At 35.4% G+C, this 27,116-nt stretch overlaps 1 protein-coding gene across 1 annotated transcript in view; it reads right to left on the bottom strand.

The window, feature by feature from the left end:
• CADPS2 (calcium dependent secretion activator 2) overlaps positions 1–27,116 on the bottom strand; it is a 539,314-nt gene that overhangs the window by 174,521 nt on the left and 337,677 nt on the right. The window contains exon 9 of the mRNA XM_016213343.2: positions 19,420–19,486. Within this exon, the coding sequence (XP_016068829.2) occupies positions 19,420–19,486 (67 nt within the window). The remainder of the gene's footprint in view (positions 1–19,419; positions 19,487–27,116) is intronic.

The raw sequence follows: 27,116 nt of genomic DNA, 5'->3' as shown, positions 1-27,116 counted from the left end.
TTCTGCGGCTCCGGCAGCACTGGGCTCCTGTCCTCATGCTGCAGTGTCACTGAGCTAGACCACAGCTGCGGAGGACAGCTCTGCAGTCACCTCCCTGACTGCTCCAGCTGGGGTCAGAAGGCCACATTTGGACCAACCACTGTAGCCAAGGGGCGACGAAAGTACCAGTATTAGCCCAGTTTAGGTCAAGAGCTCACATGCTACAATAGGCAGGCCCTTAGAAGTTCCCTCCAAATAGGGGAGGTGCTGTTCTCAGCAGGAGAAAAGAAAGTTTGATGGATTAATAAATATCAAAATATGCTACAACACCGGATCCCATGGAAAACAATTTGGTTATTGTGAATCATATCTCTTTCCACGTTTAAACATGAAATGAAACTAGGGAAACATCAGAACATCTCTCAATAGACAAACATTACTTAAAGAGGGCTCAAAAGAGCTAATTATGAAAGAAAAAATGATTAAGGGACTAAGAGCAAAAACTGAGGTTACCTAGAGAAGAGGAGTCCTGCAGCATAAGCTCCTGCCTGAGTTTCCAGCCTGCAGGCTGGCCTGTCTGGAGAACTTTGACTGATACCAAGGAAACAATGGACAAGTATTCAGAGATGCATGTGCACTGTGCTCACTGCGGCACTGCATATAAGAAACACCAGCAGTGCTTTACATACCTTATGGAACGACCACACAGGTGAATGCTACACAGCCATTAAAAGAGATATGACATATTTCTTTTCTCAACATGGAACTATTTCTAAGATATGTTATAACATAAAGAACAGGTTAAAAACAAAAATATAGAGTATGATTTTATCGTAAACAGTACACATATAAATAGAAAGATACATACTAAAATAGTAATAGTGATTATTAGATGGTGATATTATAGGTCATTATAAATTATTTTTTCAGTGTTTTGAGTCTTTTCAAAGAATATGAAAGATCTCACTCATATGTCGAATATAATAAACAAAATAAACTGATGCACAAAATAGATCCAGAGACACAGAAGCACGGGACAAACTGAGGGATCTCAGAGGGAAGGTGGAGTAGGGGAGTGGGTGGGGAGAGGGTAATCAAAGAACTTATATGCAGATATGCATAACCCATGGACATATTGGTATGGGGAAGGCCTGGGGGTGGGGTGGATGGGATCAATAGGGAAAAAAAGGGGACATCTGTAATACTTTCAACAATAAATTAAAAAAAAAAGTATAGCTACTTCCATTTTGGAAAACAAACAAACAAAGCCTTGTTTGGAAAGAGTGAGACTAATAACTTGAGACACCTGTGGTTCCTGCTACTGTGAAGTTTTTATTTTCTTTCTTCATTTCGTAGACTGTGAAGGAGTTTACTTTTTCACCTGCCTACGCCTAAGGCTTACAGATGAAACCCAGTGGTTCACATAGCGGTTTGTTATTAAAGAAGGCTTCAGTTTCCTTGTGTAAAAAGGTGATGGTGGAGGTTTTCTTGGGGGGAAGGGTGAGCAGTAAACAATAACATTACATTATTTTATTTATTATAAAAAAAACCTCATTCTTTTACTTACGGACAGTTAACTTAGTCCAAAGTCCCACTGATTCTTTCATAAAGTGATTTAATGTAGTGTTATCTTTAAAACATTATCAAATATTTCAAACATACACAGAAGTACAATATCCTAACATGTACATATCCATCATCCAGCCTTTTTTAATCATTAATTTTTGTGTATTTATACGCTTTAAGTTTTTAAAAATATGTTTTTATTGATTTTGAGAGAGAGAGAAAGGGAGAGAAAGAGGGAGAGAGAGAGAAACATCGACCGGGGCTAGAACTCGCAGCCTAGGTACGTGCCCTGACTGGGAATCTAACCTGAAACCTTTTGGTGTACAGGACGATGCTCCAACCAACTGTACGATCTGGACAGGGCAGTAATATTTGATTTTTTAAAATGTCAAACACTCCACAATGTGGTTGGCACAGTTGTAAGAGCCATGGAGAAACCAGGTCTTACTCTTTCAGGATATACAGAGAGCTATGATGAGATCAGTCACAAGAAAGCCATCAAAATTCCAAGAAAATTCAAGAAAAATCAAGTTCATTGGAAACAATGAACCAAAAATTAATTTGGGAAACAACTAATTAGGGAGGATTATTCACATTTAAAGGAAATTCTTACCTTCTCAAATACATGATTCATGTAAGTGATAAGATCTTTCTATATCTTATATATTTCTATTTAGAGAGAAAGGAAAATAAAGGAAGGTATTTCAAATTAAAAACTGATCAGAAAAAATGGTAAGCTATTTTGGAATTATAATGAAACATAATAAAATGTATAATTTTATTCCAAAATTTATTTACATGTATGTAAGATATATATCATATAATGGTATACATGGGATTGAATTTCTCAAAATTATAGGTTTACTTTCTGATAGTACTGTCTTAACATTTTACAAATGTATTTATTTAATCAATAAAACCCAACTAATTGATTAAAATATTGTTACAATTGATAGACCTATGGATTTAAATTATGTGATGGAAATATTAAGAGAATACATTTGTAAACTGGAGACTATATATCTAGAGGACTCAAATCTCACTAAACCACAAACAGCTTAACTTAGAGCTAAGCTTCACTGAAAAGAAAACATAAGATCATTCTCTGAAACATACAGATATTGAGCAATGGGGGCTGCTCTGGGCCCTTGAGATCATGATCTCAACTCCCAGTTTCACAGATAAGGAAACTGACTTTCCCAAGGTCCCCCAGAAGGAAATGCTCATCTTGAGCCTAGAATACAAATCTCCTCAATCCAGTTAGGTATTCCTTCCAATATAACCTATTATTTTATAATTCACATTCTGAATCTTAGAAACAACTGTATTCCAAAATAACAAGACAATTACTTCAATTTCTGGCAAAGTTATTATTTAAGATAGCTAAGATATATAGATATCTGTAATAATCTATAACCAAAGGCTACTAAGACTAGTAAGGGTATGGGACAGGAAGAAAAGTAAATTGAATATCAAATAATTTGAGCCATAATCTTTGTATTATTTTTTCTCACAGGTACATATTCAATAAATCACCATTTTTTAGTAATTGCTGATTATGTCTTTAATCAATATAACATTATAATCCTTTGATGTGTTTAATACATCTCTTAAATTTTACTTGGTCTGAATTTAATGTTATCGTATTTTCCTTTTGTTTGTGGTATATCTTATAATAACGGACCCCATGTTTTTTCCATCAATTAAAAACAAAATTATTTTGACTGTTTCATATATAACTTGAGGAATATAACCAATGTTTATTGCTCCACCCATTTTCTTTGACAAAATCTGGAGTTTAGGTTTCATATTGTTATAATTAATTATTTAATATGTCTCTAACTTACTTTAGGAATCATTTTTCATGTTTATGTTTGAGTTAAAATATTTGATAATAGTAATTTAGATTCAGCTACATGTGTCTATCCGTTACCATTACTCTCTTTAATTCTTTTAGATTTTAAGTTGCATATTTCTGAGATACTATTCTCATCAATCTCTCAAATATCAGTAGTTCCACTATAAATATTGTCAGGAAGGCAAATTGTACAATTTTTGAATCTTCACCCATATCTTTCCTGTGCTTTTATCCATAAACAACTTTTTTGATGTCCCATCAGTTCTCCACAGCTCTAACTCCATCCACTTCCGCAGCTGAGTGGTAAGGAGGTATCTGAGGCAACATACATATTTTTAATTAAAAAAAAAACATTTTGGAAGAAATGTTTGGATGAAGATTTCTTCTCACTAAATTTTCTGAAAGATGGAAAGTCTCTATAGTAATACTAATTTCTTTTAAATATTAGAAAATGTTACTTTTTTTTTGCTCTTCTGCTGTTTATCTGCCTTCTCCTCTTCCCACTTAGATAAGCAGATTTTTTGGTATGTTGGACATTTACTTTCTTTCCTGAATATTTGCCACTGTGAAAGTTTCCATTTCCGACGTTTAGAGCTTCTCTTGTCTTCTACATTACTGATGTCAGTTTATTCAGTGTTCATTCTATACCTTACTGCCTAAAATGTGGACATCAATTGCATTTTTTAAAAAAAGTTTTACTGCCTTATTTCTGTCAGATCTTTTATTAATCTCAGCCAACTCTCATCTCATTTTCATGAACTTTCCATGAATCCATATTTCTAATAAAAACATAAAATCAATGTACTTGATTTTAATTTTAGAGAATCTCTTCATAGGTCTCCACAGTTCCACACCCCCCTTTTTATCTATCCTTGAACAGCAATTTTTCAAGGTCTGGTATTTGCCAAATGAAAGGAAATCCTTATCGATCCCCCTTAGCCTCCCACTAGAGTACTGACAGAATCTACCTCTTCAGTATGAGACTGGAGAGCAAGTAGAAATAAACAGCTCTCCCTAACCTAATTTTGTTTTCTAGCAGGCATTCAGAGAGCGAAGTGGATGGGAACTGTTCCTGTTGCAACTGTGGGATTCTCTACATTCAGAGGCAAAACAAAATGTTTACAAAGTTACACAGTTTTCATATTTTTTTGCTTTTGACAAAATTATGCAAAAACATAACTTAGCTATAAAATGACAGAATATTAAAACTAATTTTTATGATACATCACTATGTGTTTGGGGCACCTAACTCAAGAGTTAAAAATACATTTGAGAAACTGAGTGGTACAACTGTGAAAAAAGCTTCTGTTTCTGCTTACTTATTTAGGTGAGACCATGCTTACATCTTTAAAATAATGTGTGTGTTTTTTTAAGAAATTAATGTGAAACTCTCATTCTAGAATAATACTCATTTACAGACAGGCATTTCCAATAAATTTTGTTAATGATTGTTTTCAAAATGTCATATATTTATGTACTTTATCAGTTGTGTGCTACTCATAATTGCAATTATACTTCAATATAAAACAAATTTTTAATACTTAAAGCCTTTTGGTTGAAGGAGCTTTTATTACACTGTTATTTTTCATCAGATGAGGTAGTTTGAGTGATTCTGTTTGTTCAAAGAGGGCAAGAGAAAAAATCTGAATGTTCAGCATATAAAGGGCTAATGACAAAGCTATTTTAGGGAAAGGGCTTTTTGTCTTTCCTTTGTCATTGTTTATGCCTGATACCTCTGTTCTCTGGTTTATTTATTTATCTGGCTTAAACAACAGAAATTTGTTGTCTTGCAATTCTGAAGGCTAGAAGTTTACAATCAAAGTGTCTGCAGGGTTGGTTCCTTCTGATCACTGTGAGGGAGAATCTGTTTCTTGCCCCTCTCCTGGCATCTAGTGGTTTGCTGAGAATTTGGGGCATTCCTCGGCTTCACCTCTGAATTCATCTCAGCTGGCATTCTCTCTGTACACATTCTGTTCCCCAATTCCTTCTTTTTTATGAGGGACCAGCCATGCTGGCTTAGGGGCCCAGGCTTCTCCTGTATGACCTCACCTTAATTATACCAGTAACAACACTATTGTCAAATAAGGTCACATTCTGAAGTACTGGGGGTTAGGATTTCAACATAAGAGGGCTCTATGTTTTAGTCTAATTTTTTAGACTTTCTTAAATTGCAGAGAAGCATGATGGTGTGATCAAGATGATTTTGAAGTATAATACTTATTTCCTAAGAATAAAATTCTGTTGAGTAAGAACAATGGAAACAAGAATTCATGGAGAAAAAGCTAATAATATTCAATTTGCAACGGCTATAGGTGAATATAAAGTCACAACAGTATTTAGATTCCATTGGCATATTTATGATTGATTTAATATTTTTATTTTTGAACTTTCATCCATTCCAACTACTTAAATTTATGATGAAAAGCTTACAAAGTTCTATAGTTGTAAAAAATTATTTTAAGGGACATATTAGCAAAATAGTTTAAAAACTAATGTGAGTGCTCCTTCCTATCTGGTGTTTTAGGAAGACATGTCTGGTCCTTTCTTGTCATATTGTAGAGATATGGAAATTGGACCTCCACTGCTTACTAGCCAGGATGGTAAATAACAAGCTTTAGTTTCATGTGCATTTACAATTTTCATATCTTCCCCTATGTTCTTATGGATATCCCCCCCCCTTTCTTATTGATTCATTCAACAAATATTTACTGAGCATCTACAGCAATATTTTCTAGGCCTTGAGGATACAACAATACTACTCCCAGCATAAGAATCAGGAAAAAACAAAAGATAGGAAAAAAAATCAATCTCACAAAGTGAGAATGGAGAAGACTGAATTACAAATAAAAAAGTATCTAAAACAATTTTTGGTGGTGAGTTGTTGTGAAGAAAAATAAAGCACAAGCACAGTAAAGAGAATCACACTGAAGTGGGTTTATTTTCAATCATGTAGCCAGAAAAGGGCTCTCTGAAGACAATCATATTAAGGTATTTCAATTGGAAGTGAAGGGGGATAAGCCAGGTTTAATAAATGAGTCTTGTCGTTTCAGATGTAAGCCCCAATTCATTTCCCCTTCAATTACTTATCCTTACTCTTTCCAGCTAATCTTTGACAGGACCTGGGGCAAATCCCTTTAACCCCATATACTTAATTTTGATTTTCTGTGACACAGAGACAACAGTAACGCATCTTACCGGGTTTCGAGAGAATTAGAGATGACTGACATAGAGCACCTAGCACAGTGCTTGCCTGTTACGCAGTCGTCTCCCAATAAATCAAACCCAGTTGTCAGGGACCATCCTTTTCTCACCCTATCCTTTGTGTCTTCCAAGAGTCATTTCATTTTGGGTTAGAGGCAATTTGTTGCTGTAACACAGCGAAGGCACGTGACTGATTTGGGAATTGAACTGGTTTCTGGCCATGTGGTTTTTTTCTGTGGATGACCCGAGGACTGTTTTTTCCTGTCTGGCCTTCTGTCTCCTCACTTGGTTCTCTCTCTTTCTCCCCTCTCTCTTAGTTTGTCTCTTTCCACTAAGAACACAGTGACTATGTTGTTGAAGATACTTGTTGAATGAATACATAAATGAACAAGAAACTAAGAGAGAAGTAGAGATGCCTCTAAATGTAGCTTTAGATATTATCCCCTCTATTCCTAATGGACATGATCTTGAATATATATATTTCAATATATAATTAAACTTATCATTCTCTCAAAACAAAAAATAACTGATCTCTAAAGCTCTTTACATAAATTATATTCATATGTTGTCATGCAATAAAAATCTATATTTGACAGGTAAAACCCACCTAAAAATGCTAAAAATCTGCTTGCTATTTAATATCTAGCCTTAAATGTTCCCTGTCAAAAGGCTACTTTTTTTTTTTTACATGCAGTGTAAAATGCTTACATCAATGTTGCTTTTTTCTTTATATAACTTGAACACAAGGTCCAGCTGCTACGTTATGCTTTATTTTTAAGTATTGTATTTCCAGTTAGCTTTAAATAATATAATTATTTGTTTTCCTTTTTTAAGTTTTTTTTTTTTAATCCTCACTGAGGATATCTTTTTCCATTGCTTTTCAGAGGGAATGGAAGGGAGAGCGAGAGAAAGAGACAGAGAGAGAGAAACACTGATGTGAGAGAGACACATAGACTGGTTGCCTCCTGCACACGCCCCACAGGGACTGGGGATCGAGCCTGCAACCAAGGTACATGCTCTTGGCTGAAATCAAACCTGGGACCCTTCAGTCTGCGGGCCTTTGCTCTAACCACTGAGCCAAACCAGCTAGGGCTACAATTATTTCTTAATATGACTGATAAAATTTTTTAGTGCCAATTTCAAGATCTTTGGAGATACTAATTTAAAAAACCCCAAACAAAAAACCCCCTGTAGCTTCTGACTCCCAGGGGTGGGGGACGTCCAGCCCATGGGCTGTATACTGCTGACGAAATCATTTGCTCTGGCCCTGCCAAGGCAACCGCAGGTGGGACTCGAAATTCAATAAATCTAGGAGCTTTGTTCATAGATAATTTTTAAGCTGATGATTTTTGAATGGCCCGAGAATAATGTTATTAATATCCAAATAGCCCTTGGCAGAAAAAAGGTTCCCCACCCCTGCTTTAGAGGAATCATTTACTTTCTGAAGCCATGTTGATTTAAATGATAAAGTATTAAATATTCATTTTATTTCATTCTTCTTTTAATATTATGTTAATTTTAACATCTCAAAATCACCAGACAGATCCAGAATCTGTCCATCACAGACACCTGGGCCTCGAGTTTAACGGAGAGTGCAGCTGGAAGAGTAACAAAACACCAACGACTAGCAAAGCTGTCACTGACAATTAGGAAATCCGACCCAGGAGACAACTGGAAAAGCACAGTTTGGCTTTCAAACACATTGGCTCCAGAAGCAACTACCTATTTCCATAAAATGATGCTGCATTTTATGCTTTGTTGGATTCCTCTAGTATTCCCAAGAACTCTGACTTGCCCTTTTCTTTTGCAAGTTCATGTGAAATCACACTCCTGAGGCAAAGCCTACACTGAGCCTGTAGTGCAGATCCAAGGGAAATTTCTGAATAGTGTTAACACCCTGCAGCTACTCCTTTGCCAGCCCGTATCCAGATTAAGGGTAATCTGGAGCAGTTACATTCTGAAAAAAATATCAATATTGGTTGGCATTAATAGTTAAGCTAAGCTCTGCTGAAAGATAAATGACAGGGACCAGGGCGTCACCCTGCTCCCTGCGCTTCTAGCTGGAGACTTTCTGTGGCCCCCACTCTGCCCCATCCCCACATGCCAGGGGATTAGATAGGAACAGGTGGCCTGACCTATTCTGATTTAGTATTTGCTTTCACTTTTAAGCTTGTATATTACTGAATAAAGCTTATATACTGTATTGCAATTGAAAATCCTTTCAGCAAAAGACAGAACAATGATAAACATTCAATTTCTTTAACCAGATCCACTCAATAATTCCAAAAAGAATGAATTTGTTGAGAATTGGGGGATATAAACTGACTTAAATCTGAGGACAGCAGCATTAAGTCAGGTTCTGACATCACGACCTTTGACAGGGCACCTTAACTGAAGTTGCTGAGGTCCCACGAGGTGTCTGCATCTGGTCTGGGAAACCTTCCATTTTGTTTTCAATTGCCAACCTGTTCAACACCTGTCCATGTCCACATGTTTAAGTGCTAACTACGAGTGTTTAGAGACCACGGCATTCAGGTTAGTAGGTTATATTCTTACTGCAGAGATCATGTTAACAGCTGGCAGCTTAGCAACTGCCACCATCTAATTTCAGTAAAGATTAAGGCTTAAAAATCCTTAGCTGGAAATGCTCTTGGCAGAGGCCAAAGGTGCTGTTAGAGTTATTTTTTTTTTAAATCCCAGAGCTTAATTTAATCAAGGAAAATGAATATATCTTCAAGATCATGATGCATGTAAGGGAATATATATTTACTGTCTTGACTGAATGGCATAAAAAGATTTAGCAATCAGTGTATATAAATTAGAAAGAGAAAAGGCAGTCTTTTTAAAACAATGCTCAGAATTATTCACATATATTCATTTATTTAAAAAATATGTAGCTTCTATTCACAGTAGATTATAAGAAAGGTAATGTCCTTAGTTTCATGGAGCATATATTCTAGAAAGGGTAAAGAAATAAGGGTAAAGAAAAATATATAAATAAAAAATAATTTTTATTAGAGATAAACGCGCTGAAAAATATAAAGCAGGGTAAGGTGACAGGAGTTTAAGGGGTTCTTTAGATTGGAAAGACGAAAAGGCCCATTTGAGGTGACATGTGACCTGATACCTAAAATGGGAAGTTAGAATGATGGGCGAGGCATGGGGAAAATGAAAGCAAGGTAGCCAAACCTTGAATGGGTTAAAAACGAGCAAACAAACAACAATAGGGGACTTAATTCAAAGGCCGATTTGCACAGAAATCACATTAAAAAAAATAAGCCTGTATTATGCATTCATTTGAGGTTCCTTTGAAGAGTGGGGCTGGTGATTTGCAGATGCTACACTCCAATTCTTGGCACAGCCATTTATCTGGGTGAAGAACATTACAAGTTAAAGGCCCTGCTCAGTGACAGGAAGGACCCTTCAAAGAGGAAGCTAGGGGTCAGAATATGTAGGGGACCTTCTCTAGGTGATGGTCAGGGGATATTCTAAGTGTAAAGGGAAGTCATGGAAGGATTTAAGCAGCAAAGTGGTAAAACATGAGTTATGCTTCAAATAGATTATTCTGGCAATGTGAAGGCTGTAAGAAGAATGGGGGAAGGTGGAAGCAGAGAACCTGGAGCCCGAGTGAAGGGCGTAGGAGTCCTGTGAAGATGACAGTGGCTTCAGCTAGAATGGTAGCAGAGAGATGGAGAGAACTGGGTTTAAGTGGGATACTGTTCTGGCTGTAGATAAAACAGTGTTTTCTCCCCCCCCCCCCCCCCCCCGAGAATACTTTTAATGTGCAGGAGGAAGATGAATCACAGAAAAATGAACAAAGCAAGTCAAGCACATCACAAATTTCTGTAGGATTCTCCGAATTCTGTTTTCTCAGAATTGACTTTTGTCTTCATCACTAATTAATGAGTTAAGTTTAAAATTATAAATTTATGTTATAAGCTTATAGTATCACTATGTTTATAAATAGTTCTAAGAACTTTGAGAGAAGATAAAGTCTCTTCACTGTGTATAGTTTATAAGCCAAGGCATAGATATTTCCCCATATATTGAATACATTTTCATAATCTCTTGTTTAAAAGTTTAATTATCTCATTATAAATGCCCGAAGTAGTTGTTAAAACAAAGCACCCAGAGATATAAGTAAGAAGTTTGCCTATAAACCACTGATGGCCCAAAATCGAGTATGACTCAGATCAAAGAAGTAATTTTAAACACAGGCACAAAGTAAATCTTAATCTGAAATCTATTTCCAACTGCAACTCAAACAAACAATGGGCAAAGTGAGAGATAACTTTGTGACTTACCCTTAAAGCTTGGTACACTGATAACACAGGAATAAATAAAGAGAAATGTGAAATGTGAAGATGCTAATGTATTGTCCCTGGCATTAAAAGTAGATGCTACTGGCCTCCCATCAGAAGAATCTTACACCAAAATCTTTCTTAAAGCCTCACAGTAGCCTCACCAAGTTTTAGTTTGAACTGAACTTACTGTATTCTATGTGTGTCCCTGTCCTCCTCAGTAACTTTCTTTCTACTTTTTGAAAGATGTGTTTTAAAACAATTGTGGTAGCTTTCAAGAGATAAAGTTAAGCTCAATAATGTTGGACTAATAGCTGGCTGAGCAGGTATTTTTGGATGAAACACCCTGTCTGGTATCCCCTCATTCATGCCTTGTAGGTAGCCATAATTTAAGCTAAATTTATTGGGGTGACATTGGTTAATAGGATCATATATGCTTCAAGTGTACATTTCTATGCTACAAACAGTGTTTTCTGATTGATGTGGGAATAATGAAAAAAGAGGTATCAAAGACAATATCTAGGTTTTGGTTCAAGTATGAGAAATATGTCAAATTATGTTCCAAAGGGAGATTTGAGGAATAACCCAAATTAAAGATGATACTCATTTATTTAACAGATATTTACTTAAGCTTTACTATGTGGTAGGCACACTATGTATGTATATGTGAAGACATGTATGAATGTATACAAACATAGCATTTTAAAATGGAGTCTTGCAAAACAATTTTCAAAAAAAACCAGGCTCACTAAAATTTAATTCGAACTTCACAATATTGTACAATTCTCATGCATAGGCCCTTTGCTCTTTCATGTAAGTATGAGCTATAAAATAGGAGTCAGACACTTTCCTGGAATCTAAACATGAAAATAACATAAGTTTTAAGAGAGCACAGGGTATGTATAGGTAAAAGAGAATAATTTTTGTATTGGGGTCACTGACTGATTCACATAAGGTTCTTCTTACCAAATCCAGCCCAATTCTCACTCCACCTTCTCTCTTTTATAATTTTAACGCTTGAGGTATAGGTAAGTGACAATTTTAATTATATTTTAGAAGGATTTTGAAGAGCAGATGCATTCAGTTTGTTAATGTTCAAGAATAAATTTTATAAATAAATAGGGCCATTATCTTTTTTCCCCGTATGGAAAACCCAATTATCACAAAGCAAAAGTTATCTTAAAAATGAAACCTGAAATAAGAAAAAGTTGTTTTCCTTTGCTATTTTTCCCCCAAATAGCCCCACAAGCAGATTTTCAATTTTCTTGCATATTAGAGATCTGCATTTTAAAAGATAAACAAACAAATGCAACTGGACAGATAGTGACTACTGACTAATTATAAAAAACGACTTAAGACAGCATGGCTCAGTGGTTGAGCATTGACCTATAATCCAGGTGATGGTGGTTCAATACCTGGTCAGGGCACATGCCCGGGCTGTGGGCTCAATCCATCCTCAGCAGGGGACGTGCAGGGGGAAGCCGATCAATAACTCTCTCATTGATGTTTCTCTCTCTCTCTCCCCCTCTCCCTTCCTCTTTGAAATCAATAAAAATATAGTTTAAAAAAATGACTTAAGTGAAAAAACAACGAAAGTTTTGCTGAATATTTAAGCACTGATGAGTCATCTAAAGCCTTATACTCTTGCTTCATATTATAGATATCCATGCCCTTTGGCCTTGTGATTTCATTTCCAGAGCTATACTCCCAGATACACACAAAGTTTAATATATAAGTATTATATCTCTCTCTATATATATCTATATCCTAGCATTCTTTAAATATATTTACTTTTTTTTTTTAGTGCCTAGTTCACAGACGCTCTCAGCAATGGTTAGCTATCTAATTAGTCATTATTGGTTGTGTTTTCACCTGCCCAGGAGGGCTTCTCAGAGAAAGCTCAAGAATCAGGCTTCTTGTCTATGCCTCAAAGTCACCATCTTTCCCAACTGGACCTCCCATGGCCCAGCCATCAGTCTATGTGTGTGTGTGTGTGTGTGTGTGTGTGTGTAAATGTTTTATCCACAAATATGTGTGTCAGTGTAGTATTTTCTGGTAACAGCTTTATTGAGGTATGATTCCAATGCCATACAATTCACCCATTTAAAGTGCACAAATCTATAGTTTTTAGTATATTCATTGAGTGGCACAACCATCATATGGCCATTCACAAATTTGTAGACAAATGCTCATAGCAACATTATTCATAGAAGCCAAAATGTAGAAACAACCCAAATGTCCACCAACTGATAAATGAATAAACAAAATGTGGCATATTCATACAATGGAATATTATTTTATCAAAAAAAGGAATAAAGTGCTTACACATGCTACAACATGGATCAACCTTGGAAATATGTTAAAGTGGAAAAAAAAACATATCACATATCATATGGTCTCATTTACATGGAATGTTCAGAATAGGCAAATCTATAGAGAAAAAATGTATATTTGTGGTTGCCTGGAGCTGGAGAAGGGGAAAATGGAGATTGACTACAAAGGGCATTTGGTTTCTTTTGAGTCATAAAAATGCTCTTAAATTGAGCATTGTTTATTTTCAAAAAGGGAACTTAAATGTGAAAAGAAGGGAACCATTACATAAATTATGTTAAACTATACTATGAAATCCAATTATCCATTTAAAATAATAAAGTGAATTTTTATATATTGACATGACAACTTGTCTGTGATATACTTTTAAAGGGGAGCAAACCCATTCACAGAAGAAATATATATGAAATGAATACATTAAGGATAAACGTTTAGAAGGCCACTCTACTAGCAATGGTTTATGTGGCTACTTCTAGGAAGGGGACTGGAATAAGGTGGCAAAGCTGATAGGGGTACTGATGGGGCCTTCCATTTTCTACCATAAATACTTCTGTATGGTTTAATTTTATCCTACAATGAGCATGTCCTGGGTTTGTCAATTATAAATCTATTTAAAGATAAAGCTAGAGAGCCACTATCCCATGACTTTCTTGATCACGCAGCAATACATCTGTTCATTTCCCTTTACCATAAGCCAACCTCAGCTAATGCCCCAAGACTCAACCTAGACCATATGATTTCGTGCAGCAGTGGTGTTCTCAAATAGGTGACAGCAGCCTGCTGTGGTGGATCTCCATGTGTGCTGAGTGTTTCAGGTAGCAATAGGCTGCAGCAGTCACTCCTTTAAGTTTAAAGCAGATTTTGATGGCGTCTCAGTAAGAGTGCTTCTCATGTTTGCAGCAGGTCCAGATCACTCAGTGGCATGGCTGACTGTTTACATCCTGTGCCAACTCAGCTGATATGTAATTAACATTACGTCTTGATAGCCTGCTGTTGTTTGCAGCAACTTCAAGTCATGATTCTGACACGTCAGCAAGAAGCAGTGAACACTTTGATACAGGGCCAAAACAACTGATGCCTACTTCAGTTTCTAGTGATGTCACACAGTAAGTGGCCTTCATGAGGCACGGGACTTTTTACGCCATCAGTCACTGGCCATTTTTTTAAGGTAGTAATGATGTTGTTGTAATAACCTGGTGATTATTTAACAGGAAAGGAGGGAAGGGAAAACTAGATATAGGCATGCCATTGATACAGCTTTGCCAAAAAGCTACATTTAACATTCTCCAAGCCTATTCCCTGCTGATTGATGGGGGGAGAGACTGACAAAGGCAGTTTAGACACATGCCCAGTAAAGGTCTGAGTGATGTGGGAAGGTGCCCACCTGTCTGCCAGTCATACCTGGGAACAGGTAATTGGTCAGGATGGGCATGGCCACTGCAAGTGTGAGAAACCTGCATGTATGCATATGAGCCTGGCCCTCTTGGGACACCTGTTGCAGGGGGCGCACTCCCCTGTGCTCACATGGTGCACAGCCATACTGGACTCCACACACGGACTAATGGACTTCAATCAGCTTGGATCCTGAACTACACCTGGCTGCAACATGGAATGGAAGCTCTGGACGTTGGCCTTGTTTCTAGCTCTGCTGGAACCGCAACTCCATCTTTTCCAGGACTGGCTTAAGAGGCAGGGGATTTTGAAACCCAAGAAATGTAACTTCATGCAAATAAAGCCTTCTTCCACATCCCATCCTCCTGTGCGAATCTCAGAAAATTCATTTTCTGAAGATATCACAAGAACCTCATTCCCACTAATGACAGGGGAATTTAATTCTCCGGTAATAGTAACACTGTTTTGCACCTCATGAAACTAATGATCCACAGTGATTATTCATATATCTGTTTGTCTTCAGATCGGCTGTAGCTGTGTGCATCAGTTTAATCATGGCATCATGACAGAGGAAATGAGAGCTTGAGCTTTAAGGTCTGACAAGACTGGATTGATTGCTTAACCACATACTAACTTCGGATAAATTATAAAACCCCTTTGTATATCAATTTTATTGTTATCTGAGGATAATAATACCTACCCTCAAAAATACCTTTTTCTGAGGAGTAAATAAGATGTGTTGAAAGTGCCTTACATAAATGTCTGCTACAATTGCTTATGCAATATTATATTAAATATAGCAATTACTGTATTAATAGATGAGTGCTTCAGAAATTTTTGATTTACCACAAAATATGCAATACCTGGGGGCATACAGTTATTTGATTAGGCCTTAAAACAATACAGAAATGTGAAATAATTCAGTTTGGTTAAATCATAAATACAAAGAGAATTTTAAAGCTATAAAATGACTGTATTAAAGTGAACTAATGAACTAAAATTTATTAGTGTCATAAGTACTTTATACCATGATATCCTCCAAATCTAATACTAAAATACTGAATAAGCACAAATAAGAAATAAGAAACATACAGTATATAAGTTTAATTTTGGTAAGATTTCAAATATATACTTCAAAGTTAGTTTTCTTTCAATTTGGCATCAACCCAAATTTACCTCAATTTTAAAAATGCAGCCTCTTAAAAAACATGAAAATCTACTTAATACTGTAAACTCTACTGGCTTCAGAATCGAAATGGGACCAAAACTAATCTTTCTCAGAAGCTAAATAAACGCTCCACATTAATAAGTAATTTACTTTCCGATTTTAAATCTAATTTAAATGTTTAGTGAGAGTCTTTGAAAAGTCTTTTCACGTCAGCAGCTCCTCGAGTGTTCACTTTGAGCAATGATTTTACAGCTGGTCAAACCTCTCAATCAATTTTTATGATACAAATTCTTAGGTTGATGGTGGATCTCTAGCTATATCACTCATATAATACACACTCACAAGTGGTGATGAGATTCACATTATCACCAGAGCACCATTCTGCTGATGACAGCAGCAGACACAGCAGGGGTATACTGTCCTTCCTAGAAAAAAGGACTCCTTCACCTTTCAATAATGCAGCCCACAGGTATGGACCTACAAGCTGTGTGCTGGTAGAATGAGAGCCGTCTTTAAAAATACAAATAAAAGCCACCCGTTTCTTCCCAGTGGGTCATTCTTCATTGAAACTCCATACATATCCATCTTGAATTTGAAATGTGTGCATTCAGTTTGTCTTCCCAATACTTTTGGAATTGAAAGGAAGACTATATTGTATTTAAAATTTCAAAAAGATGCCAGAGTACAGGCCATTGTATTGTAATACATTTGGATATGGGGTTCTCTGTGCGAGTGCATGGATGTACCTGTTTTTGTATAAAGATATAATGCTGAAATATGACTTCAAATTCTAAGAGGATACCTCGGCTAGAATAAATCTGAATACAATAGAGTTTGGTGATTTTTTTCTAAATTTTAATTATGGAGTATATGGGTTTACCTATTTGGTTTGAACTGAATTTTGCCTTTAAAATGTTAAACGTATTTTTGTTACTGGGAGAACTTTCTAGCTCCCCAAAGATACTGTTAATGGTCTCAATGACATACCAATTAATGATCTCAAAGTATTCTAATTCTTTTATTTCTACACCCTCTTAGGGAGTGACAATCATAGTATAGTAGTTTGTCCTGAAACTTTTGATTCTTAGGATCATATGCTAGAAAATGAGGTAAGGAGTAAATAATTACCTAGAACTTTACCTGGCCAAAAGCATAAGGTGAACATTTGACCTATCAGGACTGATCTAATAAAGTCTAATTTTCCTATTAAAACAATCAGTATATTAGAAACTCTTTTAGCCTGCTGTCCCTTAACTAAGCTCCAATAAATACTCTCCAATTCATTCTTACAACACTATAAATACAATGCAGCAATTGAGCTCCTTGGTATTTACCCAAAGGAGTTGAAAACTTATGTACACACAAAAATCTGCATGTGTATGTTTAAAGCAACTTTATTCATAATTTCCCAAACTTGGAAACAACCAAGATGTCTTTCAGTAGGTGAATAAATAAACTGTGATTCAACCAATGGAATATTATTCAGTACTTTAAAAAAAATGAGCTTTCAAGCCCTGGAAAAACCTTAAATGCATACTACTAAGGGAAATAATCTAATCTGAAAAGGCTACATACTTTATGATTCCAACAATATGATATTCTGGAAAAGGCAAACTATGGAGACAATAAAAAAGACCAGTGGTTGCCCGGGAAGGGGAGGTAGAGCACAGATTTTTAGAGCCGTGAAAATACTCTGTATGATATTTTATAATGATGGATACATGTCATTATACATTTATATAAATATATATAATGCACAACACCAAGGGTAAACCGTAATGTAAACTATTGACTTAGGATAATTATGATGTGTCCATGTCAGTTCACCCTTGGTAATGAATGTATCAAGCGATGTTGATAATAGGGGAGACTATGCATGTGTGGGGGCAGGAGATATATGGGAAATCTCTGTACCTTTCTCTCAATTTTGAACCTAAAGCTGCTCTTAAAAAATTAAGACTTACATAAAAAAGGAAAAAAAAAATAATGAGTTACTTGTAAAACTATGCTTATTAAGAGTCAGCTGGGCCTGTTTATGCCAGTAACATAAAGTATTGAAATTATGGAATTAAGTTTCTATATAAACATATGAAATATCACTATGAAAAAGAAGCTGCTGTTTCTATGAAAAATCAGTTGAATGCTTTAGAAAGACTTGATAAAGACAAGTCACCAACACAAACTTGTCAAGGTAGATGTGAGCAAGACACCTATAGATGGGAATAAAATACAAATGTCTAGAAAGATCTCACTCAAACTGCTTGGTAAATGCACTTCAGTTTTTGTGCCAATGTAAAGAAATTAAACTTATGCACCAAAGAAGACTTACGAGTGTGGTTTTGGAGGAAAGATCGCCAAGAACTTCAAACAGGGCCCTTACTTGAAGCAAATGCTTGGGCTTTATATCAAAAGACTGCCCATGTGTGTGCACGTGTGTGTATATCTTTGATTAAATTAGCTTATCAAATACTGGTTCTAATCACATAAGAAACATCTACATTTTAGCCATGAAAAAAGGAAAGACTGGCTGTTTGCCGTGTAGATACAACTATTTTTGACTAAATTTTTATACTTTTCATGAAATTTCCATGCCATTATGGCACATGATTTATTCAGCAATTAATTCATAGATGGACATATTTCTAGAAAATAGCAAATGACAGTTTTCCTCCTTGGCGTTTCACCATATAATTCTGATTTTCGCCATTTACTCTTGCATGATGCATGGGCAGGGATCAATGAGACTTTACAGAATGTTTTCTGTTAAGAATTCCAAGAATGAGCCTTTCCATGTGTTCCCCACTGGGAATAAAGTAGCTTGGTTTATCAAAGAACAAAATGACTACTATTTATAAAGTTATTCTTTAATGTAAATTTAACTTACTGAGAATATTCTACGAGCACATGTTATCCATGATTCAAAAAGAAAAAAAGGAAATCCACACAAGAGTCAGCCAAACCGTGTATTCCAGCCACTGTCCACACTCAGAATCCCATGTGGTACAAACAGATCTACCAGTCAAGGTGATTTAAAGACACAATTATGTGAATAAGTGAGATATATATATGGAGTATTTGTATAAAAATTAGTGCTTTTATGTATTATGTTTATCTTTAAAATATCAGAATGATACATTAGTACTCATGCTATCATCTTGTAATCCTGAAGATCTTCAAGATCTTTTCAGGGGATCTGTGAGGTCAAAACTATTTTTATAATATTCAGACATCCTCTGCCTTTTTCACAATTATTCTCTCATGAGTGTACAGTGGAGTCTTCCAGAAGCTAAATGTGACCTTATATTCAACAGACTGAATGTTGGAGCTGATATAAAAATACAGCTGCTTTCTATTAAACCAGACACTAAGGAGATGTACAAAAGTGTAAAAGAATGCTACTCATTTCACTAAATAGTTTGGTTCAAAAAACAGTTGTATATTAAAATGTAATTTGTGTTATCATGTAATGAACTTACTTTTATTTTAAAATGAATTAAATATTAAACATTTTTTTCAAATTTAATTTCTAATACAGTGAATATTGGTAGATATAACTCACAAAAAGACAAGTTTGAGAACTACCCTCTTAGAGTGATTAAGTAACAGAAAAACATTTTACTAACCTGAACAAGAACAAAGTAACGCTTTTTCCATCTTTTCCAAACCTTCTGTCCAAGGGCATACAGATACCTGGTAAGAAAAACAAACAAGCATAAGAACACTTTACATGAGTCATGTTGTGGTCCTATGTCATCATATTTCTTCCACGGGTATTTATTTTTGAGACCAGCCTGCTAACGGCAAAGTTATGCTCACTTGGATCTGAGACAACACACAGCTTCTGTGTCACAAAATGACTGGTCCTATTCTAGGTTCTTGAAAGGCAGCTGATTTACGTAGCTTATCAATTTATTAGTTCACACCACAAATTGAATGAAGTTGGAGTTAGGAAGGATAATCAGGGAACCGGCAGGAACTTAATTCTTCTACGTACTTCTTAGGAGAGACGGAGGCTATGGGTTGAGACTAGAGAACTAAGTGTTTCAGTTGTCAGTGTGGCCCGAGTGGCACAAGGCAGAGTAAAGGAAAGGGTCACTGTCCAGCTGAGTGACCAAGAAATGTGCCTGCACCAATCCCAGCTTCCATTTCTTCAACTGCCAAGTAAAAGGATAGGATTTGCTGATATTCTAAGATCCGTGCCAGCCCCATAATTTGGGGGTTTACCTGGTTGATGGAAGCACCTTGCTGCAAATTTCCTAACTACCAAATTCTGATAATTATGAAGGTGACACAGTGCAATTTAACATAATTTCAACCACGGCTTTTGTTTAACTCTGCAATGCTATTAGTAATGTGAATTAAAATGATTAAAGTAGTCAATCATTTGAAAATAGAACTTTTGTTCTTACTGAATATACAGATGTAAGCTTAAGTATGGAGGGAAAGGAAGAAATTAAAAATTAATCAATTGTGAGTATGTCATGGAGAGCTATTTTAAAATTATACCAGGAAACTACACACACACCTCCTATAAAAGTAGAAAACACTGTTAGAAGTTTGAAATATGACAAATGGAGGCCTAATTTTTAAATTAAAGTAAGCTTTTTCAATGTTTTATCACAATCTCTTTTTCTGAAGTGAAGGTTTAACATTGTAGATGCTTTTCAAACTAACTCAATTTATACACAGTTCTGAGTAACAAAAAAGCAGTACAGCTAATAGTTTATTTAAGGGCTTATAGTCTCTAGACTTTCACAACTTATTGGAACTAAAATTGTGGCTTGAACTTTTAGTTTCTGTCTTGTTAAAAGAATTCTCTCATGTAAAACAAAGCAAACATACTTTTGTCCCTTTTAAAAAGTAATAGGGGATGTTGGCTAAGTTATGTTGAAATGGGCAGGATTCACTATTAGTACAGGGTAACCTAAGATCATCTATCTGCAGGTTCACATGCCAATATGTTTAAACAGTCCCCGTTTTTCATCCTGGAATTTATTAGGGAAATACTTAGCTATGCACAAACAGATGTATACGACATAGATACACAGAACAGTGTTTATATTATTGAAAACATAACTTAAGTGTCCAACAGTAGGTGAGTTATTTAATATATGTTGTCATATGCATAGAAAGAAATATCATGCTGCCACTGAGATTATATCTTTGATAAAATTAGCAACATAAAGAATATCTCACTATAGAATGTTATTTGAAAAGGGCAGATTCAAAACTGCAAATATGCATAATGGTTTGGTAATTGTAAAACATTATATACACACACACACACATACATACAGATATATATATATATATACACACACATATATATGAAAAAATATTTGAAAATATTAGTAATAGTTATCTTTGAGTGGTGGGGTTATAGATGATTCAAGTTTCCTTCTTTATTCTCTGTATTTTATAAATTTTCAGAATCAAACAAACAAAATAACATGAAGTTATTAAAAGTCCAAATAAAAACTAGGCTCCTGCACTAGAAAGTATCACTCACACTGCCCAAGTCAATTATATATTCTCTTTCAGACACATCAGCTAGCTGAAGTGTTGGGTAAACTTGTATTTGGCTCTCACAATACCCTTGACACTGTATCATCAGGGCAGATTAGTCACTTAGTAACTGACAGGCATCTACCACCACTGTCCTCACCTGTTCACTCTGTCCTCCTGAGGTCCCCTTAAGGCCCTTTGTCCCACCTTTGCTCTACCCTCAGATTTCTCTTCTGTGAGTCTGGTGAAAGGTGTTTAGCTGCTCTCTTTCTGTCTCTGCTACGTAATTTCCCTCTCCTGAAAGGCACACACCCAACCTCCTGCTACAGGGTTAACAGCAATGACCTCGGGAGCTAGATACTGCGGACACAACAGATGCCCCCTATAAAAGTGCAGTAGCAAGATGTACCAAATAGCTGCCCAGCAGCCACAGAGGTCATTTGGAATAACCTTTGCCTGTGGCCACAGCCTGTTTCTCAGCTCCTTCGAAGTGTCTCACTTAGCATGTTGCTGGGCAACTGGGTCATACATAAGTGAAAGTGAATATTGATACACAAACCATCAGCGCCACAAGCAAGTCAAGGGTAAGTCTTGCTCACAGTGAAGGTTCTGCATAAGGAATGACACTGTCAGCTGCAACATCGTTCAAAATGATGGCTCAACAAATCTGGAATGAAAACGGATGGTTGCTCTGCAGACAGAAAGCAGAGGGGTGGGTGGATGCATGAATGTGTAGGTTGGAACATGTTCTAAGGTAGAAAAAAAGACAATTCCAGACTGGAAGCAAGGTAAGCATTTAAATGGAGGGCTTTGAGGTATTTGGGGCTGTTGTACTATAAAAAAGAATTCAATTGAACATATACAGATGTCACAATATCTAGAAAGTAAGTGGCCAAAAGAGTTTTAGTCTCCGCAGAAGAAAAACATTACATTCAACAAAAGATTAACTGCATAAAGGAAATGTTAGTTTCTGTCCTTTAGTTTTCATATTAGCCAGACAAAAATTTTATATAAAACAAATAGAAATGAATGTAATACATCAGAAAAGATACCTATACTGAATAAAAACACATTGACCCTAAACAAATGTGAATTTTTTTACTATAAGGATGAGTTCTGGAATTAGGAACCAAGCATCATTGTTCAGTTGTTTTTTTCAGGGGTAGCAAGGCAGATTCTTGGCATGGGACACACATTTATAATTGAGGGAAGACTAAGGAAAAAAGATGTTCATTAACATTGTTTAAGAGCAAAATCTCAAAACCATCTAAGAATCAAACAGTAAGGAATGATAAGGCTGTCATTAAAAGTGATGCCAAAAAAGGATGATATGGAAGAATTATTATGTTAAGTTAAAAAAAAAGCAGTCATGTGGGCTTATAGTATATGCATGGAAAAATATCCAGAGAGATGTATCAGAATAAACTTGCAAAATAATTAATAATACAAAATACAAAAAATAATACAAAGTAATCTGGCTGATGAGGTTAAAGATGAATTTCACATTCATTATGCCTTTCTACATTTCCACAATTTCTACGTTGAGTATGTCTTCCACTTTTTTTTAAACTGAAGTTTATTGGTATAGTTTACAGGAAGTAAAATTCACCCATTTTAGGTATATAATTTGATGAGTATTGACCTAGTCACTGCTGCAATGACCTTTCTGAACATTTCCACCCCCCAGGTTGCTCCAAGCCCTTTTAGATCAATCTCCAACTCATACCCCCAGCTCTGAAACAATGGATCTGATCTGACCTTTCCATTTTTTGTTTTCCAGAATCTCATATAAATGGCATTACACAGTTTGTAGACTTCTGTGTCTGCCTTCTTTCACTTAGTATAAAGCTTTTGAGATTCATCCATGTTGTGGTCTGTATCAGGAGTTCCTATTTATGGCTGAATATTATATGAATTTACTTCAGTGTGTTCATCCATTAACCTGTTGGTGAACATCTGAGTTATTTCCATTTTTTTTTGGCTATCATAAATAAAGTTTCTATAAATAGTCATGTATAGATCTTTGTGTGGACACACGTTTTCATTTTTCCCAAGTAGGTATTAGGAGTAGGACTGTTGAGTTAAATTGAAAAAAATATTTAACTTTATAAGAAACTGCCAAACTTTTCCAAAGTGGCTGTAAAATTTTGCATTACCAATAGCAATGTATGAGAGTACATCCTACTTTTATAATCAGAAAAATTACTATTTTAAGGATTTGGGGGAAGTGATCATTATAGCTCCATAAATAATATTTGTGGTATGACTAAGGTGAATACCTACAGACCAAAGATAAGGATTTTTTGCCTTTTATCTTGAGCACAGTGGAGTACTCATAAGCTTTAATGGTTAAATGGGTTGTCCAGTTTTCAAGGCTATTCCCAAGTTCTGGAGTTTGGAGCAGGCTGAATTCTTTGTGTGAGTGGTCTCAACAGCTTGGGGAAGGCTCAAGCGTGGAGAGTAAGGAAAAATGAGCCCAAATCACTTAAAATTTGCTCACAATTGACTCACTGGAAAGCATCTGTAAAAAAATCAAAATGCATTCTCCCCTAATCCATCTTTATGGCTAGCACTGCTGTTGAATCACAGCTCTCTTATTTTTATTTGTTTGTTTGCTTTTTAAAAATGTTCAGTGTTAGATCATAAGTTATCTCTTTTATAGATAAAAATCCAATAAGATTTTTTATTTCAGAAAAAATATACTAAAGTTACATTTAACATACTATGTTCTACTAGGCAATAGATTCTGTTCATTACACTTACATAGTGATGTTCCAATATTCTTAATTAGTGAAAAATGAGTTGCTCTTCATAGAGAGATTGTATATATGTAACAAATTTTTAAAGAATCTGTATACAATATGTTGACTTCAAATAGTCATACAATATAATTTAATCTTTAACGATTTAGAAAGGACTGTATAACATTTCAGGGTCATTATTTTGAATATCAATTATAAGTACATAATTCCATAAATGGAGAAGGAACATCAGAGAGAGTGAAATCTAACTATTTGACATACAATGGCATCAGCATTAATTAAACAGATCCTTGAAAATGATTTGTCATTCATTTCAGTTTCATAAAAATAGTTTTGAATTTTTTTAAATTTATTGTGGTGGCAGTGGTTAATAAAATTACATAGGTTTCAGGTGTACAATTCAATAATATATAATCTGTATATTGTATTGTGTTCACCACCCCAAGTCAAGTCTCCTTCCATCACCATTTATTCCACCTTTAAAATAGTTTAGAATTTTAAAAAGTTTATTATAAATTATTCCTGCCATCTGAATTATGGATAAACTTTTTTTTACTGCTTTATGAAATTTGATTTCACCCAATAAAGACATAGAGAGTAAGGAGTGCATTTGTCATCCTGGAGAGAGAGTGCCTCTCTAGAGTGCTACAGATCTGTTGGTGGGTCTGCTCTGCAGCTGTATTCTTTCTGAATATATATATATACACACACACACACACACACACATATATACATACAGTAAATATATACATATATACACACACACATATATATGTATATATTTACCTGCTGAGTCATTGCTAACTTCCTCTTAATTGTATGATTAACTCTAATGAAAAAAACATACAAAGCTTTCCCTGGCCAGTGTGGCAATGTGGTTAGAGCCTCTGCCTGGGCACCAAAGGGTAGCGGGTTCAATCCCTGCAGTGGTGTGTGGGGGAGACAACCCATCAATGATCCACATGTCTCTCTCACATCCATGTGTCTCTCTCTTCCCCTCCCTCCCTCGGCCTCTCTCCCTCCCTTCCACTCTCTAAAGTCAAGGGAAAAATATCCTCAGGTGAGGGTTAACAACAACAAGCTTTTTTAAAGGTATGTAAATCAGGCCTATCAAATAACCAGTCAATCTGGACCACACATTTAACTGGGTTTGATGTGACAATTTATAGTGTTATCCAATAAAATAAATATTTATCACACAGCATGAGAGCAACATTCTCTAAGTGGCACTGTGAATCCTTTCCATCTTATGTTAAAGAGGCAAGCACATTTTTGATTTTTTTTTTTTTTGGTGGGTTTTTCAACATTATCCATTTTCATTACCCCACAGAATTTGATTCCAAACTCAACACTTTTCCTCCTTGTTGTCCAATTATTTCAGTAAAGCAAGAAATGGATAAAAAATTAAGGAACAATCATAGTCTTACTACATTTTCCACTGATCTATTTGAGTATAACCCTAGGAAAAAAATTTCCTAATCAAAGTTAAATTGGATCCAAGAATTATCATTCAACTGGAACAAAAGAGATACAGTGGTGCCTCGGTTTTCGAATATCTCCATGGAGGAACATTTTGGGTTATGAACGCAGTAAACCCAGAAGGAAATGCTTCAGTTTTCGAACTCGCCCGGGAAGTTGCACGTGCCCCAAGGCTTCCGCTGAGGGCAAGATCCAGAGGCCCAGCTGTGGGCTGTGGATCCCTCGGTTTCCGAACATTTCAGAGCTCCAACGGTCTTGCAGAATGGATCACATCTGAAACCCGAGGTCCCACTGTATTTCGTACATAACACATTTCAAAAGCACATATTTACAATGCTAATTTTTACTAAATATAACACTTTCCCATTGAAATATTTCCAATGTATCACAATACTCATGTAACCAGTATTTTAGATTAAAAATAATTGCTCAGATACTATTTAAAAGTGTGTGTTTTCATTAGCACATCCAACTTAAGTAAAGTATTAAGAAGTTGTTCCCTTTGGACAAAAAATTGCCTGCTTAACTTTAAAATCTTCTCTTCTTACATAGGATTAGGTAACAAGGAAATTAGCAGCCCTGCCACAAAGCTCGGATTTAACACAGAAGAGTAAAACCTTAGAGCATTTGGTTTTATAAATCAGTATAAACACAGCAATAGTCTTAAAGTGTTAATCCCTCTTCTAGGGCTGTTTCTAATGGAGAGAACTATTTGCTCCACAGAAACATAGGGATCATTGCTAGGAAGGAGACACAAAACCAACTAAATGTGTATTTATGTTTCATTCGCCTATGACTACATCTTTAGCATTTCTAAGTACTCTAGGTTGTGTTCTATTCTCAAGTATCAAAGTTCTGAGAAATTGAATTTTAAGATACTTTGTTATATATTTAAAAGATGATGTGAATGAACAGTTCATTTATTATGCTGTTAGGAAAAATTTCAAGAGGAGAGGAAAAAAAAAGAAAAGAATTTTGTTATGGCCAGACTTAAAGTCAATATAGTTACTACCAACAAGGCAAACGGAATTTTTTTTCATCTTCTATATCAAGAGATATACATGGTCATAGAGTATCTCAACACTTATACTAAAAATTGTACAATCTTTGTGGTATAAGCATGATACTTAAGAGTTATCTGTTAACTTAGTAAGCCAACTGGAACATATACCATAATTACTTCAAAAAGTTTTCATTTGTGGGGGGGGGGGGAAAGCAGAGTCTTTATGAAATCCATCAGAATGTTCTGACAACAGGAAGAAAAACTTTTTTTTAGATATAAGTTGATCCTTACAGTTATGTACTATTCTAATAAAATGATCTCAACAATAGATTTACTGAGTAAAATAAAGTTAGGGAAAAATAAACTTCAGCAAAACAAAAATCAGAAAAAATTACATTGTTTTAAATTTTCAATAGATATTTAGATTTCATAACATGTTCACACTGTGAGGCTTATAAAATTATTTGAATGCTTTTTTTACATAGCACCTCTTTTGATACTTTAAAAAAAAAAATAGATTCACATGTCACATGCTGTGATCTGTCTTACTTTAAGCCAAAAAACTTAGAAA

Source organism: Miniopterus natalensis, chromosome 10, assembly GCF_054644295.1.
Source record: "Miniopterus natalensis isolate mMinNat1 chromosome 10, mMinNat1.hap1, whole genome shotgun sequence".
Lineage (NCBI taxonomy): Eukaryota > Metazoa > Chordata > Mammalia > Chiroptera > Miniopteridae > Miniopterus > Miniopterus natalensis.
This window is presented reverse-complemented; position numbering and strand designations above follow the sequence as displayed.